Raw genomic sequence first — 26025 nt, forward strand, 5'->3', positions numbered from 1 at the left:
ACCATTACTGTGTAATATAGATTATTGACTCTAGTGCAAGTGGGAGACTGAAGGAAATATGCCCTAGAGGCAATAATAAAGTTATTATTTATTTCCTTATTTCATGATAAATGTTTATTATTCATGCTGGAATTGTATTAACCGGAAACATAATACATGTGTGAATACATAGACAAACATAATGTCACTAGTATGCCTCTACTTGACTAGCTCGTTGATCAAAGATGGTTATGTTTCCTAACCATAGACATGAGTTGTCATTTGATTAACGAGATCACATAATTAGAGAATGATGTGATTGACTTGACCCATTTCGTTAGCTAAGCACTTGATCGTTTAGTATGTTGCTATTGCTTTCTTCATGACTTATACATGTTCCTATGACTATGAGACTATGCAACTCCCGAATACCGGAGGAACACTTTGTGTGCTACCAAATGTCACAACGTAACTGGGTGATTATAAAGGTGCTCTACAGGTGTGTCCGAAGGTACTTGTTGAGTTGGCATAGATCGAGATTAGGATTTGTCACTCCGATTGTCGGAGAGGTATCTCTAGGCCCTCTCGGTAATGCACATCACTATAAGCCTTGCAAGCATTGTAACTAATGAGTTAGTTGCAGGATGATGTATTATAGAACAAGTAAAGAGACTTGCCGGTAATGAGATTGAACTACGTATTGAGATACCGATGATCGAATCTCGGGCAAGTAACATACCGATGACAAAGGGAACAACGTATGTTGTTATGCGGTTTGACCGATAAAGATCTTCGTAGAATATGTGGGAGCCAATATGAGCATCCAGGTTCCGCTATTGGTTATTGACCGGAGACGTGTCTCGGTCATGTCTACATAGTTCTCGAACCCGTAGGGTCCGCACGCTTAAAGTTCGGTGATGATCGGTATTATGAGTTTTTGTGTTTTGATGTACCGAAGGTAGTTCAGAGTCCCGGATATGATCATGGACATGACTAGGAGTCTCGAAATGGTCGAGACGTAAAGATCAATATATTGGACGACTATGTTTGGACACCGGAAGGGTTCCGGGAGGTTTCGGACATTTACCGGAGTACCGGGGGGTTACCGGAACCCCCCCCCCCTGGGAAGCTATTGGGCCTTATGGGCCTTAGTGGAGAAGAGAGAGGGCGGCCAGGAGGTGGCGCGCGGCCCCCCTTGCCCCAGTCCGAATTGGACAAGGGAAGGGGGCGGCGGCCCCCCTTCTCCTTCCTTCTCTCCACCTCCTCCCCCCCCTTCTCCTTCTTGGAATAGGAAAGGGGGGGGGACAAACCTACTTGGAGTAGGATTGCCCCCCCTTGGGCGCGCCTCTCCCTTGGCCGGCCCTCTCCTCCTCCCCCCTTTATATACGGAGGAGAGGGGCACCCCATAGACACAGCAATTGATCGGTTGATCTCTTAGTCGTGTGCGGTGCCCCCCTCCACCATAATCCACCTCGATAATATCGTAGCGGTGCTTAGGCGAAGCCCTGCTCGGTACCATCATCATCATCACCGTCATCACGCCGTCGTGCTGACGAAACTCTCCGGCGAAGCTCTGCCAGATTGGAGCTCGCAGGACGTCATCGAGTTGAACGTGTGCTGAACTCGGAGGTGTCGTGCGTTCGGTACTTGGATCGGTCGGATCGTGAAGACGTACGACTACATCAACCGCGTTGTTCTAACGCTTCCGCTTTGGTCTACGAGGGTACGTGGACAACACTCTCCCCTCTCGTTGCTATGCATCACCATGATCTTGTGTGTGTGTGTAGGAATTTTTTTTGAAATTACTACGTTCCCCAACATGAGTTGAAGAGTTACTCTCATTAGAAGGTGGGCACGGGTAGCTAATCCGCTCTTCCTCCTTTTGTTCTTTGCTCTCCTCGTCATTGTTTTCATCTAATGAGCTCACAGTGTCATCAATTTCTTCTTCCATAGATTCCTGCAAAATATTGGTGTCTTCTTGGACAGCGGAGACTTTCTCAATAAATGCATCAATATCGGAATTATATTCATAATTCTCATAGCAATATTTAAGTATAGCATAATTTTCAGGTTTGTAAACAGCATCATCATAATTTTCACACTTCTCAAACAAAGATTCAATTTCATAAGCACCCTTAAAAGCAACGAATTCTTCTATTCGTTCCACATCATAGTTATCATATATACCATTAGCATAAGAAGCCAAGGTTTTATTATCATTAAATTTACATGAAAAGGGAAGGTGTGGAGCCTTCATCCTAGAGCAACAACTATAATCATATCTCAAGCATAAATTCCGAGCATACCAACGCAACATATGAATTTGATCCCATAAGAGTTTCCCTTTTTGAGTCAAGTGATAATCCCTAAAGTATTCATGTTGATCCAACGTGTCTCCCATTATCAAGTTGAATGGGGTTTTCTCAGGATTACCAAAGTAGTGTTTAATATTTTTCACATAATGAGCATCGAGGGTTTTAGGAGGTTCCCCATCTCCATGAGTAGCAAGTACACCTAATTTTTTTGGTATTTCGTGTTCCATATCCATAACTAAAGATAGAGAACAACTTAGAACAGCAAATACAATCTACTTAGTGATAAAGCAAACAAGCACACACGAGAATATTCACCCCACGCTATTGCTCCCCGGCAACGGCGCCAGAAAAAGGTCATGATAACCCACAAGTATAGGGGACCAATTGTAGCCTCTTTCGATAAGTAAGAGTGTCAAACCCAACAAGGAGCTAAAGGTAGAAAAAATATGCCCTCAAGTTCTATCGACCACCGATACAACTCTACGCACGCTTAACATTCGCTTTATCTAGAACAAATATGAAACTAGAAGAACTTTGTAGGTGTGATAGGATAGGTTTGCAAGATAATAAAGAACATGTAAATAAAAACTAGGGGTTGTTTAGATAAAGAAACAACTAAATTAGTTTTAGTAGAGAGCTTTTTGTCACAAGAAAGTTATTTGTCCCTAGGCAATCGATAACTAGACCGGTAATTATTATTGCAATTTTATATGAGGGATAGGCATAAGCTAACATACTTTCTCTACTTGGACCGTACTTATGGTTGGAACTCTAGCAAGCATCCGCAACTACTAAAGATCATTAAGGTAAAACCCAACCATAGCATTAAAGTATCAAGTCTTCTTTACTCCCATACGCAAACAACCTACTTACTCGGGTCTGTGCTTCTGTCACTCACGCCACCCACCATAAGCAAATCATGAACATATTGCAAACCCTACAGCGGGGATCCCTCACGCTTGCGCGACACGGAGAGCACCATAGGACAACACCAATAATAAAACATACAACTCAAACCAATCATGATCATCAATCAACCCATAGGACAAAACGGATCTACTCAAACATCATAGGATAGCCATACATTATTGGGAAATAACATATAGCGTTGAGCACCATGTTTAAGTAGAGATTACAACAGGGAGAAGGGGTGTTACACCGCTGCATAGAGGGGGGAGAGTTGGTGATGACGGCGGCGAAGTTGTTGGTGTAGATCGCCGTCACGATGATGGCCCCAGCGGCGTTCCGGCGCCACCGTGACAGAGGGGGAGAGAGCCCCCTCCTTCTTCTTCTTCCTTGACCTTTCCCCTAGATGGGAGAAGGGTTTCCCCTCTGGTCCATGGCCTCCATGGCGGTGGAGGGGCGGGAGCCCCTCCGAGATTGGATCTCTCTCTGTTTCCTTCTGTTTCTGCGTTCTCAGATTCTGGCCTTTCACCGTTTCTTAAATTCCCAGAGATCCGTAACTCCGATTGGGCTGAAATTTTAACACGATTTTTATTCGGATATTAGCTTCCTTGCGTCCGAAGGACACCTCCAACCAACCTTCGTGGTGGCCACAAGGCCCCTGGCCACGCCCAGGGTAGGGGCGCGCCTTAAGGGCTTGTGGGCCCCTCGGGCACCGCCTTGCGTTGATTCCACTTCCCAAAATTCACATATATTCCAAAAAAATCTCTGTAAGTTTTTATCTCGTTTGGACTTCGTTTGATATGGATTTTCTGCGAAACAAAAAACATGCAACAAACAGGAACTGGCACTGGGCACTGGATCAATATGTTAGTCCAAGAAAATCATATAAATTGTTGCCAAAAGTATGTAAAAGTTGTAGAATATTGGCATGGAACAATCAAAAATTATAGATACGATGGAGACGTAACAGGAGTATATGTCAAGTCTTTGGTAGATGTAGTCTTTTCCACGCCTCCTGCGTATAGCCTCCGGGGTCCCTCTTGAGAATGAATGAGGGTCCATCGACCCAATCCGAGGAACATGGGCCGACTAGGTTAGTACCCCCTAATCCGGGACACGGTCACTGCCTATAAATGGTTAAGTAAGTTAAAATCCGGGATGTCGTCCCAGTTTGGACACTATAATAGGGAAATTACATGGGAATTGAGGGATCACTTTCGCCTACCCCCATGACCTCCGCCTGCACCCGAGCTTCTTGTGCCTCCTGCAGAGAACTTCCTCGGGAAGCCGTTTCTCCGTGTGGACATTTTGAACGTCGTCCCTTTGGAGGAGAAGTCATGCGACTAGGGGCTTGAGGGTGAGGAGATCGCTTTCGATTAGAGGAGGGGGTGTTACCGATGAAGCTGGCCTCGTCCCCAATACATCGAGGGCAACAACCACCCTTGAGCCATCAAGGCTCTTCAGATAAAACTTCCTCCCTTCGTAGATGAGGGCTAAATCCTCATCCTCGTGAATGAGGGGGTCCTCCGCTCGGCGGTGTGTCTCCGGCTCACGTGTTGGCTGCTTATAGCCTCGACCCAACGCCTCCATCTCTGTTCGAAACCAGTAAACGATCGATCAGATGAATTGATTATTAAATAACTCAGATGGACGAGAAAAACAGGGAAAACTTACTATATCGGCGAGATTGTAGTAGGACAGCCCATCTCGGAATTGTCGATGGGCGAAGTCCTCCGCCGCCCCCCGATAGATGCCGGCCAGCGCTGTCCCGAAGGCTGCTTGGTCAAACAAGCTCTTCGGTCCCATTAAACGCACACAACAGATGAGGGCACTGCCAAAGTGGTTGGACTCTTCGGTTTATCACCATGGCCATTACATCTATTATAGTAAGGCTGGTCCTCGCTAACTGCTTCACCTGAGCCGCTAGCTTGGTTACCTCGGCACCTTCCTCTTGGGCAGAGCCCGGCGGCCTCCAACTTTAACGCCTCTTCGGGGGTTCCGAGGAGAATGGGCGGAGTCCGGGCGGAACTGGGTCAAGGAGGGGGATGTCGTCTATATAAAATCACTCGGTTGGCCAGACGTTGGTATCCTCCCGAGGTGTGCCTGATGGGTATTCGGTCCCATCGATCCGGCAGACTTCGGCTGCCCCGACCTCATACAACTTCTCGGCAAGAGAGCATGGCACTATGCAGAAATACTTCCTCCATAGCCCAAAGTGCGCCCGTCACCCGAGGTGCATCTCACAAAGGGCGACGTACCCCGCGATATGTAAAATCGAGTTGGGGTTGAAGTGGTGAAGTTGTAGCCCGTAGAACTCCAACAGGCCCCAGAGGAAGGGGTGAATAGGAAACCTAGGCCACACAATAAGAAAGACACGAAGCATACGCTTTCGTCATCTCGAGGGGAAGTATGACTCTCCGCGTGTACCGGTACCTGCCCGTTGATGGATGTTAATCCTACACGGGTCGCTATTATATCTGAATCTGGCAGGTATCCTTGGGTAGCCAGGCGCTCTAATTGGATGCGTGAGACGGCGCAGCTACCCCAGTCACCTCTAAAGGGGCCATGAGGGCGCCTCTAAGAACCTGCATCACTCGCCATGGGAAGCTCTCAAGTTTGGACTTGGGACGAGGGGAGAACTTATGCGGTTTGCTCGAAAGAAGGGGTCGGGGCATATTACAAATCCGTACGCCTAGCTCGCATATAAAATGGGGGAAAGGCCGACGCTTCGCCGTTTCGCCATAAAGCGACTCGATTCCCCATAATACGCGGTTGCCAAGGTCAGAGATTAGACGCCACGTGCGACAGGGCCGGGCCCACCCGGCATGGTTGCTAACCTTGCCGAGGACTTTCTGAAGCTGAGCTGGAGGAATCATTCATGGGAACTCGTCTATTGAGCCAAAGACTCCGGGACCAAAGTCCAAGAGCATCTTTCACGGCATCGAAGACCAGTTCAGGGGCTACTGACAGTTTCCTGGACTAGGGGGTACTAATCTAGTCGGCCCATGCTCCTCGAATGGGCTAATGGGCCCTCATTCTTCTCAAGATGGACTCCGGAAATTGTACGCTGGAGGCATGATCGAGACTGCATCTACCAAAGACTTGCCATATACTCCAAGATTTCTCCTGCCACCTCCAGGCCAAGATACCGACCTTGTAACCCTAGATGCCCTACCTGGTGTGTATATAAGCCAAATGGTTTAGCCCGTAGAGGGACATCAACGCAATCTCATTCACCTAGCCCTAGAGTTAGAACACATCTTATGATCTCGAGGTAGATCAACTCTATATTCGATACATCTCCATCAATATAAACAAGAGCAGGACGTAGGGTTTTACCTTCATCAAGAGGGCTCGGACCTGGGTAAATATCGTCTCCCTGTTCCTATTACCCTCAATCCGAGATCCACAGCTCGGGACCCCCTACCCCGAGGTCTACCTGATTTCAGACCGACAGGTGTTGTTCCAGAGATCAAAGTCGGAGTAGGCGCTAGATAGAAGACCTGCACGAACTCATACCATCTACACAATCTTCTAAAAAACAAAACATCGGCGCAATGGACAACTAACTTCGACTCAGAGACAACAATCACGCTGTAATTTCAAGACGAACTTCTTAAAATCGAGCAGGAGCAATCACCAAATCACGCCCGCCGCCTCAGTCCGAGCACTGCCAATTCCTTGATTTCACAATGTGAGCTTTCCGTTCCCCTTCCCCTTACTTCTTGATTCCCAATTTGGTGAAATCATGCCGGATGTTTGAGAGCTCATGCACAAACACCAAGGTTAGATTTGGGACTGTGGTGGTCGAGGTGTTTGGACCTCAGTAGTTGAGAGAACCACTGTCACAGACAATGAAAGGGTCCACCCTTGAAAGTAAGAGGATGCCCGGGTATGCTTGGATCTCTTGCTTGCATGCACCGGAGATGGAAGAACGTTCCATATGCTTCATAAGGGCAATATCAGGGCCATGTTAACAAGCATGCCATCATTTTTAAGCAATTTGCATCACAAGATCTTTGGATTTGGCATGTTTTCTTTCGCATGCCCAGGTCTCACAGTGATATCAATGTGCTACAGCGGTCTCCATTGTTTGGTAGGTTGACCGGAGGAAAAGCTCCTCCGTGCAACTATACCATCAATGTTCATGACTGCAACATGGGCTACTATCTAGTTGATGGTATATATCGTCCATGGGCAACCTTCGTTAAGAGTATCTCTGACCCATTTGGTCAAAAAAAGAGCTCATTTTGTCCAAAGACAAGAATGAGCTAAAAAAGGATGTGAAGAAGGCATTTAGAGTGATCCAAGCCTGCTTTGTAGTTGTTTGAGGACCTGCAAAAATATGGGATCCAGAGACCTTGTTGGAGGTGATGAATTTTGTGTGGCCGTTCACAACATGATCATGGAGGATGAGAGTGAAGATGCTACCGAAGGTCTGGAATTTGAGAACATAGGTGATCCTATCCAACTTCCACATTAGAATCCAACCACATTTATGGAGTTTGTCCAAATGCATCAACAAATTTGACATAGATTAACTCATGAGTAGCTTAATGAAGATTTGATTAAGCACATGTGGTTGCTTAAAACATGAGAACTAAAATATATGTGCGAGTTAAATTCAAATTTGAACTATTTTATTTCAAAACTTAAACTTAGTTGGATTGTAACATTACATTTGAACTGGCGTCACATCTTTGAAGATTTTATGCTATTATTTTGAAAAAAAAACTGCGAATACGAAAAATTTGTGTATCTTTCATTGATAGAAGAGTAGAACAAATTACAAGGTCTTCGACACTAGATCAAAACGGAGTCGAGAGAGAGAGAGAGATAACGAGAGGAGAGGCTAGGGTTATAAACTACCACATGCGGACTACTCTCTAATGATCTTGGCTAGGCCAAAAACACCTGCTTGCGCTCATAGTTGAATTTCATCCTTGATGAGCTGTAAGAGGTGGCTTAAGGAGGGTCGTAGACCATCGAAGACGCACCGATTCCGATGCTTCCAGAGATTTCGTGCCGTCAAAAGAAAGAGGGAAGAGAAACCTTTGCGGCAGGAGGAATAAGATGATGTGGCCAGAGCATCAAAGCCACCACTCGAGGAAGAGGGCGTTGGGGTGGGATGGAGCAATAGTGGAGGTACACCACGCAAAAACGGCATGCCAAAGCTGGCGAGAGAAGGAGCATCCAACGAGGAGGTGTTGCATGCTCTCCGGTTCCTACTCGAGAGGAGTCAACTATCAGCGTGAGGTTTGGCATGGGGCAGTGATCTGCGCCGGTCGACCGGCACAAGGCTTCCGCCGGTCGCAGCTACATCGTTCGATTGGACAACGCACAGCCGTTAGATTAGAAAACTCTTCCCCCCCCGAGTCAACTCTCATCTTCTTCCCTGGTCGTTCTCCGCTATCGATACCCACCCACAACACCAGCCCTCGCCGGCACCACCAGCCCCCGCAAGCACCTCCAGCGCGCACGTCTCCGGCCGCGCCCGCAAGCGCCGCGGGTCGTACCGCTCCCAGCCATGGACGCGCGCCTCGTCGTCGTGGGTGTGCTTGCAACCTCGCAGTCGCCTCACCATGACTACCACATCTTCCATCTTCTACCTGTGGGATGCGTCGCTACTCCGGCAGTGCGTTCCTAGCAGCAGCCGGCAAGGTTGCAGCCATCGGGTCGTGCCGCCCCACCGCACAAGTGGCGCCGTCCGTGCTCCTCGTTGTCGTCTCCTGGGATTAAGCTTCACACATCAAAATCAATGTAGCAAAACAAAAGGCTGGATGTATCTTCTCTGGTGCCGTTTGCAGCTCACCACGGCGGCGCACATCATCATCTCAGCACCACTTCGTTGGTTGAAGCAAAAAAAAAGACACCAGTTCCATCTTTCGTCGGCAATGGTTCCAGCATCCGCGTTGCGTGGTTGCAGCTCCGCTAGTAGTCGGTTTCAGCAAAAAAGATCTGTCGGTCGAGCACCATGCAGCTCCCTTTATGATAGATGTAGCAAATTTCCTGCCTGTAGTAGCGAAAGCTGGTGATGGTTCCAGCAAAAGGGGTCGCCACTGTGGCGTCATTGCTTGCGAGTGCAGCTCCGGTGGTTGGTGCTGTCGCCGCATCCGTTGTAGCAAATCGGGATGATGGTTGTAGCTTTTCTTGTCTCTGGTTCCAGCTTCCGCCGGTGCACTGGTTGTAGCTTTCTACTCTTTGGATGCAGCTTTCGCCAAAGCCGGTTGTAGCTTCCGACGTCGCCGGTTGTAGCACTACCCCCATCTCGTTTCACAGCGCCGCTTTGGTTGAAGCAAAAAAGAGGTCGACGCCCGCGGCGCCGCCGCCGGCTGCAGAAGCTTGGAGTAGCGACGGAGTGGGCCGTTGCAGCAGCGGTGGTGAGGGGCGCGCAAACGATGGTCCTGGTGGGGGGTAGAGATAGAGGAGGGGAAGAGGTCAAGCTCGAGGGTGCCGCGTCCATGGCAGTTTGAGAAGAGGGGCTCGCCGGCAACGACGAAGCGGCGAGGTTGGGCGCCAAGCAGGTCGTGGTGGGGAAAGAAAAAAGAAAGGAGAGGCAGCGAGCCAAGGAGGAAGACACGCATAAAGAAGGGATAAGGTGGGCCTGCAGTGGAGCGAGCGGTACGACCGGCCGAACGCTTGGCCGGTCGACCGTGTGCAAACGTTTACCTTTGGCATGTGAGTCTTTCCGTGGTCCAACAGACAATTATTTTAAAATGTTGTGGACTTAAAAAAAACAGAGACGAATGTTCGAGGCAGTCTGAAGTCTGAACTAGTCTGCCCTCAATGGCCCTGGAAAAAACTGCCCTCAATGGCGCTAGTGGGCAAACGTCCGCAAACGTTCGTTCCAAAGTCGGAGTGGCGCAACGGACAACGGACTTCGACTCGGAGACAGCAATCACGCTGTAATTTCAAGACGAACTTCTTAAAATCGAGCAGGAGCAATCACCGAATCACGCCCGCTGCCTCAGTCCGACCACTGCCCGTTCCTTGATTTTGCAAGGTGAGCTTTTCGTTCCCCTTCCCCTTCCCCTTACTTCTTGATCCCCAATCTGGTGAAATCACGCGCGCGGTAGTTCCCCTTCCCTCCCTTGTCTCGATTTCTCCCCTGATCCGCCGCCCCCTCCCGTCGCTTTCCTTCCGTCGATTTGTGTTCGATCGCTTCCATCGAGCGAATCATCGCACCTGGTTTTTGCGATTTCAGGATTTGGGTGCTGCTCCAGCCTCCAGAGACCAAATTGTTGGCCCCTTACCTTTTTTTTCTGTTGTTTCCGGAGAGTAAAATCGATTGGGTTGCTAAGCCGTATATGATGATTCGCTTTCATGGCAGGTCGACGTGCGCACGATGGGTCTGGGATTGGGAGCGCCGTTCTTCCTCCTCGTCCTTCTCTTGCTGGCCGCCGGCTCTGGAGCTATGCCGCAGGACAAGAGGATTCACAGGAATTATGGTATGTCTCTCTCAATGGAAGATATGCCCGGTGCTTCGTCCTCTTACAGTACTTCCTCGCTAGTCGCTACTGTACCTAAGAACAAACGTATAAGTATAACCTAAATGCTACGCAAATTTTCGAAAAACTATTGACAAGCTTGACACAAAATTTCAAGACCGAATTCGATTCACAGCTGGACAAACAAAAAGGACTAATCAGACTGTAAAATAGTCCAAATTTGAGGTGAATAATAATATATGTTTTGCACTATTGAGTTTGTATCTACAGTCTGATTGCTTTTTTTATCTATTTACCGAGTTCCGGAATGAAATTTCAGGGCTTTGTAGATGCATCTTATATCAATGTTGTTGAAAAAAATTCAGGTCTTTTTTGTGACTTCTAGATGTAGTTTTAAGACGAGAAAGAACTGGGTATTTTCTCTCTCTTAACGGTTCCTGTGCTGCTAAATCTTATTCAAGTTAATCTTCATATAAAATTAGTACCTCCAATATGCAAATTGGAGAACAAATTCTAGTTTTTCTGCAATGAAAATATCGTCTTTTGATGTATATCTTGGTCCAGTTAATAGCATTCGAATACATAAGATTATATGTGCAGCTGGTGAGGGTATGTATGTATTTGGTTTCAATTGGAACTGAAATTGAAGTTTACGATGTCTTGTTCCTAGCTTCTTATGCTAGTTACTTGGGAATCGAATATTTTGTCACACCGTCCATCTGTTGGCAATCAAGCCAGTTAGATTGTGTCAATATGACCTGAATATCATTTTATTTTTCTTTCTGAATAGCGCGTGGCTGTATAAGATGGATAACCGTTTTGACATATATAACCAACTTCATTGTTTTCACACCATTAACTTCTGGAATATGGAACATGTGTTTTACTGTTTTGTATGCTTTATATGACGTTAGTTCATATCCCTAGTTCAAGGCCTAGCTAGGGAATTCACATGAACAAAGATACAGCCATAGGCAGTTCTGGAAAAATTTAAGTTCTGGAAAATACTCTAATTTTGGTTGTCGTTGTTCTTAATTGGTGATACTATCTGCATTGTTTGGTCTCAGTTCTTCTCGATCTCGATACAATTGAGATCCGCCCAAATGGCAAGGAGGAAATTAGTTCTAGCAAAATTCATGTCTCTGTTGAGAGTGGCAGCACAATATGCTCAACTTGCGAGAACTTGACAAATAAAGCTGTCAGTTATCTTAGTGAGAAACAAACACAAGATGAGATCATGGAGATTCTTCATGGTGCCTGTTCTCAGACATTCTCCTTAGAACAGAAGGTACACCACTTTTATATTGCTTCACCAAATGCTACATGCTCAAAAGATACTCTTTGAACAGCAGTAGTGTATGAATTTTTGTTTCCATGAACACTTTTCTATCTCTGCAGTGTCTTGAGATGGTGGACTCCTATGCAACTCTGCTCTTTGCCAAGGTAACTGAAATCAAGCCAGACGAGTTCTGCAAACGGTATGGCCTCTGCAGGGACGTATCGTTTCTGTCTGTTGCGAAAAGTGAAAGCACTTGTGCATTTTGCCACCACCTCGTCGATGAAGTTCTCTCGAAAATGAAAGACCCTGACGCGCAGGTAAGTACTCTGCTTCATTGACATAATCGGTGTCCTGACCTGATCCTTTCCGTCTCTTAACATTTCCCTTGTGATATCTGTAGTTTGAGATACTTCAACTTCTCATCAAGGAGTGCAACAAGGTTAAAGGTCATGTGCAGGAGGTAAGCTTTTTTTCAGTTATATATATGGTCTATGATTCCCTAGATTTTCTCTACGCTATCATGCAATTTGTCGGATTCTGTGCATCAAGGAGCCATTGTCTGCTCCTTGATCCAATGCACAATAGTGTGCAATAATGACATGGTTTGTTGCTCTCTGTTGGCAGTGCAAGAGAATGGTTCTGGAATACGTCCCCCTCATCCTGGTCAACGGCGAGAAGCTCCTCGAGAAGAAGGATGTATGCACTCTTATGCAAGCCTGCGACGCCAGCAAAACGAGGGCCGGCGGATCGTTCTTCGATGGGGAACTGCGGAGCGATGCTTGATGACAGAAACACACATCACTTGTAGGAATGGTGGAAACAGGGTGATGAGGTCCTTGTTGTACATATAAGTTGGCTCTGTTCTTTGGAACGTCCTTATACTAGTATTAGGGAGGGGTACGAAGAGATTGCGCAACACTCTGTCAAGTTATTGTGTATGAGCTCGTGCTACTACTACTATTTATAAAAACCAACAAAGGTCATACCTTTTTTTTTACAATCAATACCACCTTCTGTTGATTGAATTTTAATTTACATCCAGAGGTCTGAAAGAAGTTAGATATGGTAAGTTACGGATGCTCTCCTTGCAAAGATCGGCTGCTAGCAGTGAAATTTTTAAACAGAAAGATTTGCAGCAATTTTCATCCGTACCTTGGACGACAGGATTGGCCGTAGCTTCCACATTTGCCATGTGAGATAAATCTACAATTGCTAGTAAGACAAGCGGGTGATTATGGGGCATCCCCACGAACCAAACAGATGGTAGCCCTACGATAAACAGAAGGGATAACCTAGCAACCAAACACAGTCTAAGTGACACATTTGAGGTGATAGGTTTGTCCATCCGAAACACGGATATCGCTGCCTCAATAAAATGATAACCAACAACCAAACACACCTAAGTGACACATTTGAGGTGACATGTTGACCGCAGCGGAACCGCAGCGGAAATCTCTACTTGGATCAGTAGAGAAGCGTTTCAAAACTTGCATGATAACAGAAAAAGGGAATGTCAGCTAGATACAGAACAGAAAAATTGGCAATATACATAGTTTGACTATTTCATAGAAAAATTGGCAATATGTATATGGTGAAGAGCCTACATCAATTTTCCGTACATTACTATTTCATAGAAAAATTGGCAATATGTATATGCTAAAGAGCCTACATCAATTGTCTGTACATTCCTATTTCATAGTTTGACTTAAATATAGTTTTTTCTTGTCGACATTGAAATCCATCTAATGATGATCATCTCATTATTCTACTGCCTCGGCTTACCATGCACAATTTGTGGGGATGGCCGTATCAATGCTTAAGTCGGTGACTGGGAGACATAAGCCCCTCCCTAGGGCAAGTTCTTCGTGTGTTTGATCATCCAAAATATAGTTTGGACTGTTAACCGCTTGGAGAACCGAGGATGCACTAATTGTAAAATGTGCGAGTTTTGCAAATTTGTCCCTGAGATGGTGGCGCATATTAATTTTTTTCAATGCTGACACTCAATAAGAATTTGAAACATGATCTCCGATTAGCTTGGCCACAACAAACTAAACCCCAAAACTTGGCACGGCCTTACCTCGGTTAAAGAATGATGGATGGGGGTAATCACAAGGGGAAGGCCATTATGTCCCTTCTAATGTTGGTCTCATGGGTGATTCGGAATGAGGACAACTATCGAGTTTTTAGGAAGACTCTGACCATACCAACGATTATTTTCTCCTACATTAAAAGAGAGGTGGCCTTATGTTCATCATGGTTCATGGGCGCCAAACTTTTAGGGGCTATTATTCCGTGAAAGTACTTTTTTTCCCTCCTCTGGGACTGCGGCCTCACCTTGTACATACTTCCTCACTTAATGAATTGAAATGGCAAAGGTTTCGCCATCTTTTCAAAGAAAAAAAATCCTTCTTATCTCTTTGCATTTACAGAAATCTCAATGATCTTCTTAGCATCCGCATAGAAATAGTTATTTGTATGGATTGATACTTCACAAAAGAATATATAAACCACTCCATCTTTCTTAAGGAAAAGAAATACTCCAGTTATTTGCCAATCGCCTAAAAATAGCAAAAAAAAACTTTATTTACTGAGATTTCTTATTATTACTTGATTTAAAGCATAAATACACAATTAATTTTGGCATTTCCAAATACCATATACTCTGAAATATGAGTGCTCGTGGTAAAATTTCAGTGATTGGTTCAAGTGCGCCGCTCCTCCCGTGGATGTTTCTGTCAGGTTTCTGGCAAGCTACCTGTCCTCCTTACAGTCCATTGTGAGTTTGTGACCTGCTCTGATGTTGATTATGCCAAAGGAAAATCCCTGGTTCACTTGTGCTTCCCTCTTACTGCTCGAACATGTGATAATTAATACCCCCATTCATACTGTTCCATGGTCACCCCCGGCTGCTAGGCGTGTGTTGTATTTCGGAGGGATTGGTGGTACTGGTGTAGACACCTGTTTTCATGCAATGATGTGTTGGAAGCTGAGATTGTGACACCAGTCTGACTTTCTGTACTCTTCAGTATGGTACTCTTACATGTCTACATGATCGGCAGCAAAGACCATATCTAAGAGCATCTCCAGCCGCGCCCTCAACAGGCCCCCCAGGCCACTTTTTCGGCGCCGGCGCCAAAAAAACGCCCCAGTCGCGTCCCCAGGACGCCGAAAATCACCGGTTCGGCCCTTTTTTCCGCCCGGCGGTCACAGGCCGAACCCGGCGCACTGGGGGGCAATTGGGGGCTCCGGCGCAAGGGAAAAGCGCGGCTGGCCCACACCGTCAGGGGAAAAGTCAAGGTTTTCTTCCCCGACTCGCCTCCCACCCCCCGCGCCCTCGGCCGCCACTAGCTATATCCCAGCGCCGCCCGCCGCCCTTCCCTGCTAGATAGCCATTCCCCGCCGGAAAAATAGCAGAGCTTCGCCGCGGCAGCCCCTCCAACAGCAGTTGGGCGTTTCCAGCCGCCGTTTCCGGCCGCGGAGGGGCAGTTTTAGCGGCGGGTACACGCCCACCGGGCGCAAGGTGTTCGGCGATTTGCCTGCCTCGGCGATGGACTCGGATGACGAGGAAGCGCTCGCTGCGCTGCTGGAGGGGGAAGCCTAGGCCGACGTCCAGGAAGAAGAGCATCTCATGGTGCTCGCCGCCCTCGCCCAGCTGCTGGAGAGCAATGAAAAGCCGCGGCGAGGTGGCTCGGCGCCGGGGCGGGTGAAAGCAAAGAACCGGCATCGTCTCGAAGACTACTACATGCTCTACTCCGACTACTTCGCCGATGCTCCACTTCACGGCGAGAAAACATTTCGGCGCCGTTATCGGATGAGCCGAAAGCTCTTCCTCAGGATTGTGAATTCCATCCGGGAGTTCGACAACTACTTCAAGTGCAAGATGGATTGCACCGGCGGCCTTGGATTCACCTCCATCCAGAAGTGCACGACAGTGATACGTCTCCAACGTATCTATAATGTTTGATTGCTCCATGCTATATTATCTACTGTTTTGGACATTATTTGGCTTTATTATCCACTTTTATATTATTTTTGGGACTAACCTATTAACCGGAGGCCCAGCCCAGAATTGCTGTTTTTTGCCTATTTCGGAGTTTCGCAGAAAAGAAATATCAAACGGAGTCCAAACGGAATGAAACCTTCGGCGACGTGATTTTCAGGAAGAATATGATCCAGGAGACTTGGGCCCTACGTCAAGAAACAAAAGAGGAGGCCACGAGGTAGGGGGCGCCCCCCCCAGGGCGCGCCCTCCACCCTCGTGGGCCCCCTGTTGCTCCACCGACGTACTCCTTCCTCCTATATATACCTACGTACCCCCAAACGATCAGATACAGAGCCAAAAACCTAATTCCACCGCCGCAACCTTCTGTACCCACGAGATCCCATCTTGGGGCCTGTTCCGGAGCTCCGCCGAAGGGGGCAACCATCACGGAGGGCTTCTACATCAACACCATAGCCTCTCCGATGAAGTGTGAGTAGTTTACCTAAGACCTTCGGGTCCATAGTTAGTAGCTAGATGGCTTCTTCTCTCTTTTTGGATCTCAGTACAATGTTCTCCCCCTCTCTCGTGGAGATCTATTCGATGTAATCTTCTTTTTGCGGTGTGTTTGTTGAGACCGATGAATTGTGGGTTTATGATTAAGATTATCTATGAACAATATTTGAATCTTCTCTGAATTCTTTTATGTATGATTGGTTATCTTTGCAAGTCTCTTCCAATTATCAGTTTGGTTTGGCCTACTAGATTGATCTTTCTTGCAATGGGAGAAGTGCTTAGCTTTGGGTTCAATCTTGCGGTGTCCTTTCCCAGTGACAGTAGGGGCAGCAAGGCACGTATTGTATTGTTGCTATCGAGGATAAGAAGATGGTTTTTTTATCATATTGCATGAATTTATCCCTCTACATCATGTCATCTTGCTTAAGGCGTTACTCTGTTTTCATGAACTTAATACTCTAGATGCATGCTGGATAGCGGTCGATGAGTGGAGTAATAGTAGTAGATGCAGGCAGGAGTCGGTCTACTTGTCTCGGGCGTGATGCCTATATACATGATCATACATAGATATTCTCATAACTATGCTCAATTCTGTCAATTGCTCAACAGTAATTCGTTCACCCACCATAAAATATTTATGCTCTTGAGAGAAGCCACTAGTGAAACCTATGGCCCCCGGGTCTATCTTCAGCATATTAATCTTCCAACACTTAGTTATTTCCTTTGCTTTTATTTTACCTTGCATCTTTAATACGAAAATACCAAAAATATTATCCTATCATATCTATCAGATCTCACTCTCGTAAGTGACCGTGAAGGGATTGACAACCCCTTATCGCGTTGGTTGCGAGGAGTTATTTGTTTTGTGTAGGTACGAGGGACTTGCGCGTAGCCTCCTACTGGATTGATACCTTGGTTCTCAAAAACTGAGGGAAATACTTACGCTACTTTGCTGCATCATCCTTTCCTCTTCAAGGAAATCCAACGCAGTGCTCAAGAGGCAGCAAGAAGATTTCTGGCGCCGTTGCCGGGGAGTCTACGCAAAAGTCAACATACCAAGTACCCATCTCAAATACCTTATCTCCCGCATTACATTATTTGCCATTTGCCTCTCGTTTTCCTCTCCCCCACTTCACCCTTGCCGTTTTATTCGCCCTCCTTTTTCCGTTTGCCTCTTTTTCGCTTGCTTTTTGTTTGCTCGTGTGTTGGATTGCTTGTTTGTCACGATGGCTCAAGATAATACCAAATTGTGTGACTTTACCAATACCAACAATAATGATTTCCTTAGCACTCTGATTGCTCCTCTTACCGATACTGAATCTTGTGAAACCAATGCTGCTTTGTTGAATCTTGTCATGAAAGATCAATTCGCCGGCCTTCCTAGTGAAGATGCCGCTACTCATCTAAATAGCTTCATTGATTTGTGTGATATGCAAAAGAAGAAAGATATTGATAATGATATTGTTAAATTGAAGCTATTTCCTTTTTCGCTTAGAGATCGTGCTAAAGCTTGGTTTTCGTCTTTGCCTAAAAATAGTATTGATTCTTGGAACAAGTGCAAAGATGCTTTTATCTCTAAGTATTTTCCTCCCGCTAAGATCATCTCTCTTAGAAATGATATTATGAATTTTAAGCAACTTGATCATGAACATGTTGCACAAGCTTGGGAGAGGATGAAGTTAATGATACGTAATTGCCCTACTCATGGTTTGAATTTGTGGATGATTATACAAAAAATTTATGCCGAATTGAATTCTGCTTCTAGAAATGTTTTAAATTTGGCCGCGGGAGGCACTTTTATGGAAATCACTTTAGGAGAAGCTACTAAACTCCTAGATAATATTATGGTTAATTATTCTCAATGGCACACTGAAAGATCTACTAATAAAAAAGTGCATGCGATAGAAGAAATTAATGTTTTGAGTGGAAAGATGGATGAACTTATGAAATTATTTGCTACTAAGAGTGTTTCTTCTGATCCTAATGATATGCCTTTGTCTACTTTGATTGAGAATAATAATGAATCTATGGATGTGAATTTTGTTGGTAGGAATAATTTTGGTAACAACGCGTATAGAGGAAACTTTAATCCTAGGCTTATCCTAGTAATTCCTCTAATAATTATGGAAATTCCTACAACCACTCTTATGGAAATTTTAATAAGATGCCCTCTGAATTTGAGACTAGTGTTAAAGAATTTATGAATTCGCAAAAGAATTTCAATGCTTTGCTTGAAGAGAAATTGCTTAAAGTTGATGAATTGGCTAGGAACGTTGATAGAGTTTCTCTTGATGTTGATTCTTTAAAGCTTAGATCTATTCCTCCTAAGCATGATATCAATGAGTCTCTCAAAGCCATGAGAATTTCCATTGATGAGTGCAAAGAAAGAACCGCTAGGATGCGTGCTAAGAAAGATTGCTTTATAAAAGCGTGTTCTTCCAATTTCTATGAAAATAAAAATGAAGATCTAAAAGTTATTGATGTGCCCCCTATTAAATCTTTGTTTTGCAATATGAATCTTGATAATGATGGGACTGAATATGATCCACCTTTACCTAGAAGGCTTTCCAAAAATTCGGAGTTTTTAGATCTTGATGCTAAAATTGATAAAAGTGGGATTGAAGAAATCAAAACCCTAGATGTTAATAAACCCACTATTTTGGATTTCAAGGAATTTAATTATGAAAATTTCTCTTTGATTGATTTTATTTCCTTGTTGCAATCCGTGCTAAATTCTCCTCATGCTTATAGTCAAAATAAAGCGTTTATACATATCGTTGATGCCTTGATGCAATCTTATGAAGAAAAGCTTGAGTTGGAAGTTTCTATCCCTAGAAAACTTTATGATGAGTGGGAACCAACTATTAAAATTAAGATTAAAGATCATGAGTTTTCTGCTTTATGTGATTTGGGTGCTAGTGTTTCCACTATTCCCAAAACTTTGTGCGATTTGCTAGATTTCCGTGATTTTGATGATTGCTCTCTAAACTTGCACCTTGCGGATTCCACTATTAAGAAACCTATGGAAAGAATTAATGATGTTCTTCATGTCGCAAATAGGAACTATGTGCCCGTAGATTTTATCGTTCTTGATATAGATTGCAATCCTTCATATCCTATTATTATTGGTAGACCTTTTCTTAGAACGGTTGGTGCAATTATTGATATGAAGGAAGGGAATATTAGATTCCAAGTTCCATTAAAGAAAGGCATGGAACACTTCCCTAGGAAGAAAATAAAATTACCATATGAATCTATCATGAGAGCCACTTATGGATTGCCTACCAAATATGGCAATACCTAGATCTATCCTTGCTTTTATGCCTAGCTAGGGGCGTTAAACGATAGCGCTTGTTGGGAGGCAACCCAATTTTATTTTAGTTTTTTTTTTTGCTTTTGCTTCTGTTTAGGAATAAATCTTTATTCTAGCCTCTTGTTAGATGTGTTTTTATGTTTTAATTAGTGTTTGTGCCAAGTTAAACCTATAGGATCTTCTTGGATGATAGTTATTTGATCTTGCTATAATTTCCAGAAACTTTCTGTTCACGAAAACAATTATTAAAAATCACCAGAACGTGATAAAATACTAATTCCAATTGCTGATGATCAATAAACAAATTTCCTAGGTCGTCCTATTTTGGCTGATTTTTTGGAGTTCCAGAAGTTTGCGTTAGTTACAGATTACTACAGACTGTTCTGTTTTTGACAGATTCTGTTTTTCGTGTGTTGTTTGCTTATTTTGATGAATCTATGGCTAGTAAAATAGTTTATAAACCATAGATAAGTTGGAATACAGTAGGTTTAACACCAATATAAATAAAGAATGAGTTCATTACAGTACCTTGAAGTGGTCTTTTGTTTTCTTTCGCTAACGGAGCTCACGAGATTTCTGTTGAGTTTTATGTTGTGAAGTTTTCAAGTTTTGGGTGAAAGATTTTGATGGATTATGGAACAAGGAGTGGCAAGAGCCTAAGATTGGGGATGCCCATGGCACCCCCAAGATAATCTAAGGACACCAAAAATCCAAAGCTTGGGGATGCCCCGGAAGGCATCCCCTCTTTCGTCTACTTCCATCGGTAACTTTACTTGGAGCTATATTTTTATTCACCACATGATATGTGTTTTCCTTGGAGCGTCTTGTATGATTTGAGTCTTTGTCTTTTAGTTACCACAATCATCCTTGCTGTACACACCTTTTGAGAGAGCCATACATGATTTGGAATTTGTTAGAATACTCTATGTGCTTCGCTTATATCCTTTGAGTTATATAGTTTTGCTCTAGTACTTCACTTATATCTTTTAGAGCACGGTGGTGGATTTGTTTTATAGAAACTATTGATCTCTCATGCTTCACTTAGATTATTTTGAGAGTCTTAAATAGCATGGTAATTTGCTTAAATAATCCTAGTATGCTTGGTATTCAAGAATAGTAAAAACTTTCTTATGAGTGTGTTGAATACTATGAGAAGTTTGATGCTTGATAATTGTTTTGAGATATGAAGATGGTGATATTAGAATCATGCTAGTTGAGTAGTTGTGAATTTGAGAAATACTTGTGTTAAAGTTTATGATTCCCGTAGCATGCACGTATGGTGAACCGTTATGTGATGAAGTCGGAGCATGATTTATTTATTGATTGTCTTCCTTATGAGTGGCGGTCGGGGACGAGCGATGGTCTTTTCCTACCAATCTATCCCCCTAGGAGCATGCGCGTAATACTTTGCTTTGGCAACTTGTAGATTTTTGCAATAAGTATATGAGTTCTTTATAACTAATGTTGAGTCCATGGATTATACGCACTTTTCTTCCTTTCACTATTGCTAGCCTCTCTAATACCGCACACTTTTCGCCGGTATCATACACCCGCCATATACCTTCCTCAAAACAGCCACCATACCTACCTATCATGGCATTTCCATAGCCATTCCGAGATATATTGCCATGCAACTTTCCACCGTTCCGTTTATTATGACACGCTCCATCATTGTCATATTGCTTAGCATGATCATGTAGTTGACATCGTATTTGTGGCAAATCCACCATTCATAATTCTTTCATACATGTCACTCTTGATTCATTGCATATCCCGGTACACCTCCGGAGGCATTCATATAGAGTCATATTTTGTTCTAAGTATCGAGTTGTAATTGTTGAGTTGTAAGAAAATAAAAGTGTGATGATCTTCATTTTTAGAGCATTGTCCCAAGTGAGGAAAAGGATGATGGAGACTATGATTCCCCCACAAGTCGGGATGAGACTCTGGACGAAAAAAAAGAGGCCAAAAAAGGAGAAAAGGCCCAAATAAAAAAATGAGAGGAAAATAGAGAAGGGACAATGTTACTATCCTTTTACCACACTTGTGCTTCAAAGTAGCACCATGATCTTGATGATAGAGAGTCTCTCATTTTGTCACTTTCATATACTAGTGGAATTTTTCATTATAGAACTTGGCTTGTATATTCCAATGATGGGCTTCCTCAAATGCCCTAGGTCTTCGTGAGCAAGCGAGTTGGATGCACACCCACTTAGTTTCTTTTGTTGAGCTTTCATATGCTTATAGCTCTAGTGCATCCGTTTCATGGCAATCCCTACTCACTCACATTGATATTTATTGATGGGCATCTCCATAGCCCGTTGATACGCCTAGTTGATGTGAGACTATCTTCTCCCCTTTTTTGTCTTCTCCACAACCACCATTCTAATCCACATATAGTGCTATATCCATGGCTCACGCTCCTGTATTGCGTGAAGATTGAAAAAGTTTGAGATTGTCAAAAGTATGAAACAATTGCTTGGCTTGTCATCGGGGTTGTGCATGATTTAAATACTTTGTGTGGTGAAGATAGAGCATAGCCAGACTATATGATTTTGTAGGGATAACTTTCTTTGGCCATGTTATTTTGAGAAGACATGATTGCTTTGTTAGTATGCTTGAAGTATTATTATTTTTATGTCAATATTAAACTTTTGTCTTGAATCTTTCGTATATGAATATTCATACCACAATTAAGAAGAATTACATTAAAATTATGCCAAGTAGCACTCCGCATCAAAAATTCTGTTTTTATCATTTACCTACTCGAGGACGAGCAGGAATTAAGCTTGGGGATGCCTGATACGTCTCCAACGTATCTATAATTTTTGATTGCTCCATGCTATATTATCTACTGTTTTGGACATTATTGGGCTTTATTATCCACTTTATATTATTTTTGGGACTAACCTATTAACCGGAGGCCCAGCCCAGAATTGTTGTTTTTTGCCTATTTCAAAGTTCCGCAGAAAAGGAATATCAAATGGAGTCCAAACGGAATGAAACCTTCAGGAACATGATTTTTAGGAAGAATATGATCCAGGAGACTTGGACCCTACGTCAAGAAACAAAAGAGGAGGCCACGAGGTGTGGGGGCGCCCCCACCCTCCCAGGGCACGCCCTCCACCCTCGTGGCCCCCCTGTTGCTCCACCGACGTACTCCTTCCTCCTATATATACCTACGTACCCCCAAACGATCAGATACGGAGCCAAAAACCTAATTCCACCGCCGCAATCTTCTGTATCCACGAGATCCCATCTTGGGGCCTGTTCTGGAGCTCCGCCAGAGGGGGCATCCATCACGGAGGGCTTCTACATCAACACCATAGCCTCTCTGATGAAGTGTGAGTAGTTTACCTCAGACCTTCGGGTCCATAGTTAGTAGCTAGATGGCTTCTGCTCTCTTTTTGGATCTCAATACAATGTTCTTGCCCTCTCTCGTGGAGATCTATTCGATGTAATCTTCTTTTTGCGGTGTGTTTGTTGAGACCGATGAATTGTGGGTTTATGATCAAGATTATCTATGAACAATATTTGAATCTTCTCTGAATTCTTTTATGTATGATTGGTTATCTTTGCAAGTCTCTTCCAATTATCAGTTTGGTTTGGCCTACTAGATTGATCTTTCTTGCAATGGGAGAAGTGCTTAGCTTTGGGTTCAATCTTGCGGTGTTCTTTCCCAGTGACAGTAGGGGTAGCAAGGCACGTATTGTATTGTTGCCATCGAGGATAACAAGATGGGGTTTCTACCATATTGCATGAATTTATCCCTCTACATCATGTCATCTTGCTTAAGGCGTTACTCTGTTTTCATGAACTTAATACTCTAGATGCATGCTGGATATCGGTCGATGAGTGGAGTAATAGTAGTAGACGCAGGCAGGAGTCGGTCTACTTGTCTCGGACGTGATGCCTATATACATGATCATACCTAGATATTCTCATAACTATGCTCAATTCTATCAATTGTTCAACAGTAATTCGTTCACCCACCGTAAAATATTTATGCTCTTGAGAGAAGCCACTAGTGAAACCTATGGCCCACGGGTCTATCTTCATCATATTAATCTTCCAACACTTAGTTATTTCCTTTGCTTTTTACTTTGCTTTTATTTTACCTTGCATCTTTATCACGAAAATACCAAAAATATTATCCTATCATATCTATCAGACCTCACTCTCGTAAGTGACCGTGAAGGGATTGACAACCCCTTATCGCGTTGGTTGCGAGGAGTTATTTGTTTTGTGTAGGTATGAGGGACTCGCGCGTAGCCTCCTACTGGATTGATACCTTGGTTCTCAAAAACTGAGGGAAATACTTACGCTACTTTGCTGCATCATCCTTTCCTCTTCAAGGAAATCCAACGCAGTGCTCAAGAGGTAGCAGACAGCGATGAGAATGCTTGCATACGGAGCTCCCGGTGATTCACTCGACGACTATGGGCGCATGGCTGAGTCCACCAGCATAGAGTGTTTCTACAAGTTCTATCGGGCAGTGGTGGTAGTGTTTGGACCGCAATACTTGAGAATACCCAATGCGGAAGACACTGCTCGGATCCTAGCACAGAATGCAGCAAGAGTATTTCCTGGGATGCTTGGAAGCATCGACTGCATGCTTTGGAAATGGAAGAATTGCCCATTTGCTTGGCAGGTGTCGGATGTGGGGTTCCGGCAAACCCTTAAGGTTCGAACACTGGGGTGCGTGCGAATTCTATCCCTCCTACCGATCTACGCTCTAGCTCGCTAAGATCTTGCGGACGAACTCGTCGAACTCACAACACAAAGAGACACGGGGTTTATACTGGTTCGGGCCACCATTGTGGTGTAATACCCTACTCCAGTGTGGTGGTGGTGGATTGCCTCTTAGGCTGATGATGAACAATACAAGGGAAGAACAACCTCCTGAGGTTGAGGTGTTCTTGTGGGAGTGTTGGCTTCTCGATCTGTTCGAGTTGTCCTTACTACTGTGGTGGCTAGACCTATTTATAGAGGCACCGGTCCTCTTCCCAAATATCGAGCGGGAAGGGAGCCAACAACGGCGGGCAAATTTGAAGGGGAACAGCTAGTACAAGCTATCCTGACAAAAGCGGTCTTCGCCTGCGAAAAGCTCTGGGGTGACGCTGTCTTGGGCTCCACGATGACCTCCGCCTTGCCGTCCTCCTGGTCTTGGTGTCGTTGCACCAATATGGCAACCTTTGCCTGATGCCTCGGTACTCTTCGTCTGCGCTTGCCTCCTTGGCACCAAAGAGGAAATGAGGATGCTGCGCGCACCGGCGCCCGCCTGGCACCCGCCTGGCACCGTTCGTCATGGCTCACGTCACGAGAGCCTCGTGAGGTTTCACTACAAAAAAAAGACACATCCGTGACATTTTAGGCCGAACGAAAAAAATTCTGTCATACATATGACACTTCTATGACGATAATTGTGACAAAACCCGGTATCATCATAGATGTGGTGGGCTCCTACTTCTATGACAAAAAATCATGACAGAAAATGGGCTTTTCATCCTGGGCGGGCCGGAGACGCAGCTGCATGACATTCTTTGGGCCGTCCATGACGGAAAAAACCATGGTAGAAGCGAGGGGGAGGAAAATTTCGGGGAGTTCCCGGTTACGGTGGGAGGTCGGGGGCCGAGCGATGCGCGTTTCTCTCGTACACGTACGCGCGTGTGTGTGAGGCGTTGGCTCTAACTGAACCCGAGCGAGGCGTTGGGCTCTAACTGAACCCGAGCGATTGCACTGCAGGCTACGCGTTACTGAACCCGAGCGAATCGATCGATGGCTGTTAACTGAACCCGATCGAGCGATTCCTTCGCTACTGCTGCTAACTGAAGCCGATCGATGCTGCCTCTGGGATGAACAGTGAGCGTTGCGGGGGGGTTTGGATGAACAGTGAGCGGTGGCGTTTGCCTCTGGATGAACAGGACCCCGTGGTGTGGAGGGCTGGATGAACAGTAGACGGTGGAGGGGTGCCCGTGGAGGGGTGGTTGAATAGGACCCCGTGGTGTGGAGGGCTGGATGAACAGTAGACAGTGGAGGGGTGGTTGAACAGTAGCCGGTGGAGTAGCGCACGGTGGAGGCTGGATGAACAGGAGCCCGTGGAGGCTGGAGGAGGTCGACGGTAGCCCGTGGAGGCTGGAGGAGGTCGACGGTGGAGATGAACAGTATCCCGTGGAGTCCCGTTTTGTGGTACGCCACACCCCTCCCGATGAACAGGACCCCCGTTTCGACCGTAGCGCTCCAACACAAGTCCGTTTCGTCCGTTTTGCGGTACGCCACACCCCTCC

At 45.0% G+C, this 26025-nt stretch overlaps 1 protein-coding gene across 2 annotated transcripts; it reads left to right on the forward strand.

Moving 5' to 3' along the window:
* The first annotated feature begins 9923 nt into the window (after positions 1 to 9923).
* LOC123120365 (prosaposin) lies at positions 9924 to 12931 on the forward strand. 2 transcript variants are annotated; one of them, XM_044540334.1, is made up of 6 exons: positions 9924 to 10203; positions 10531 to 10648; positions 11716 to 11936; positions 12047 to 12244; positions 12328 to 12387; positions 12552 to 12931. In XM_044540334.1, exons 2-6 carry the CDS (start codon positions 10546 to 10548, stop codon positions 12708 to 12710), a joined length of 741 nt encoding a protein of 246 aa, XP_044396269.1. In that variant the 5' UTR covers positions 9924 to 10203; positions 10531 to 10545; the 3' UTR covers positions 12711 to 12931. The 2 variants fall into 2 exon arrangements, with proteins under 2 accessions (XP_044396269.1, XP_044396270.1); XM_044540335.1 differs by lacking the exon at positions 9924 to 10203 and adding an exon at positions 10236 to 10440.
* The last annotated feature ends 13094 nt before the right edge of the window (positions 12932 to 26025 follow it).

Source organism: Triticum aestivum, chromosome 5D, assembly GCF_018294505.1.
Source record: "Triticum aestivum cultivar Chinese Spring chromosome 5D, IWGSC CS RefSeq v2.1, whole genome shotgun sequence".
Classification (NCBI taxonomy): Eukaryota; Viridiplantae; Streptophyta; class Magnoliopsida; order Poales; family Poaceae; genus Triticum; species Triticum aestivum.

Bases quoted from the DNA above. Each gene is read 5' to 3' on its own strand.
- LOC123120365 (XM_044540334.1), top strand. From the start codon at position 10,546: ATGGGTCTGGGATTGGGAGCGCCGTTCTTCCTCCTCGTCCTTCTCTTG. The intron at 11,937-12,046 runs GTACACCACTTT...CTATCTCTGCAG, and splicing joins CATTCTCCTTAGAACAGAAG to TGTCTTGAGATGGTGGACTC. The intron at 12,388-12,551 runs GTAAGCTTTTTT...CTCTGTTGGCAG, and splicing joins TTAAAGGTCATGTGCAGGAG to TGCAAGAGAATGGTTCTGGA.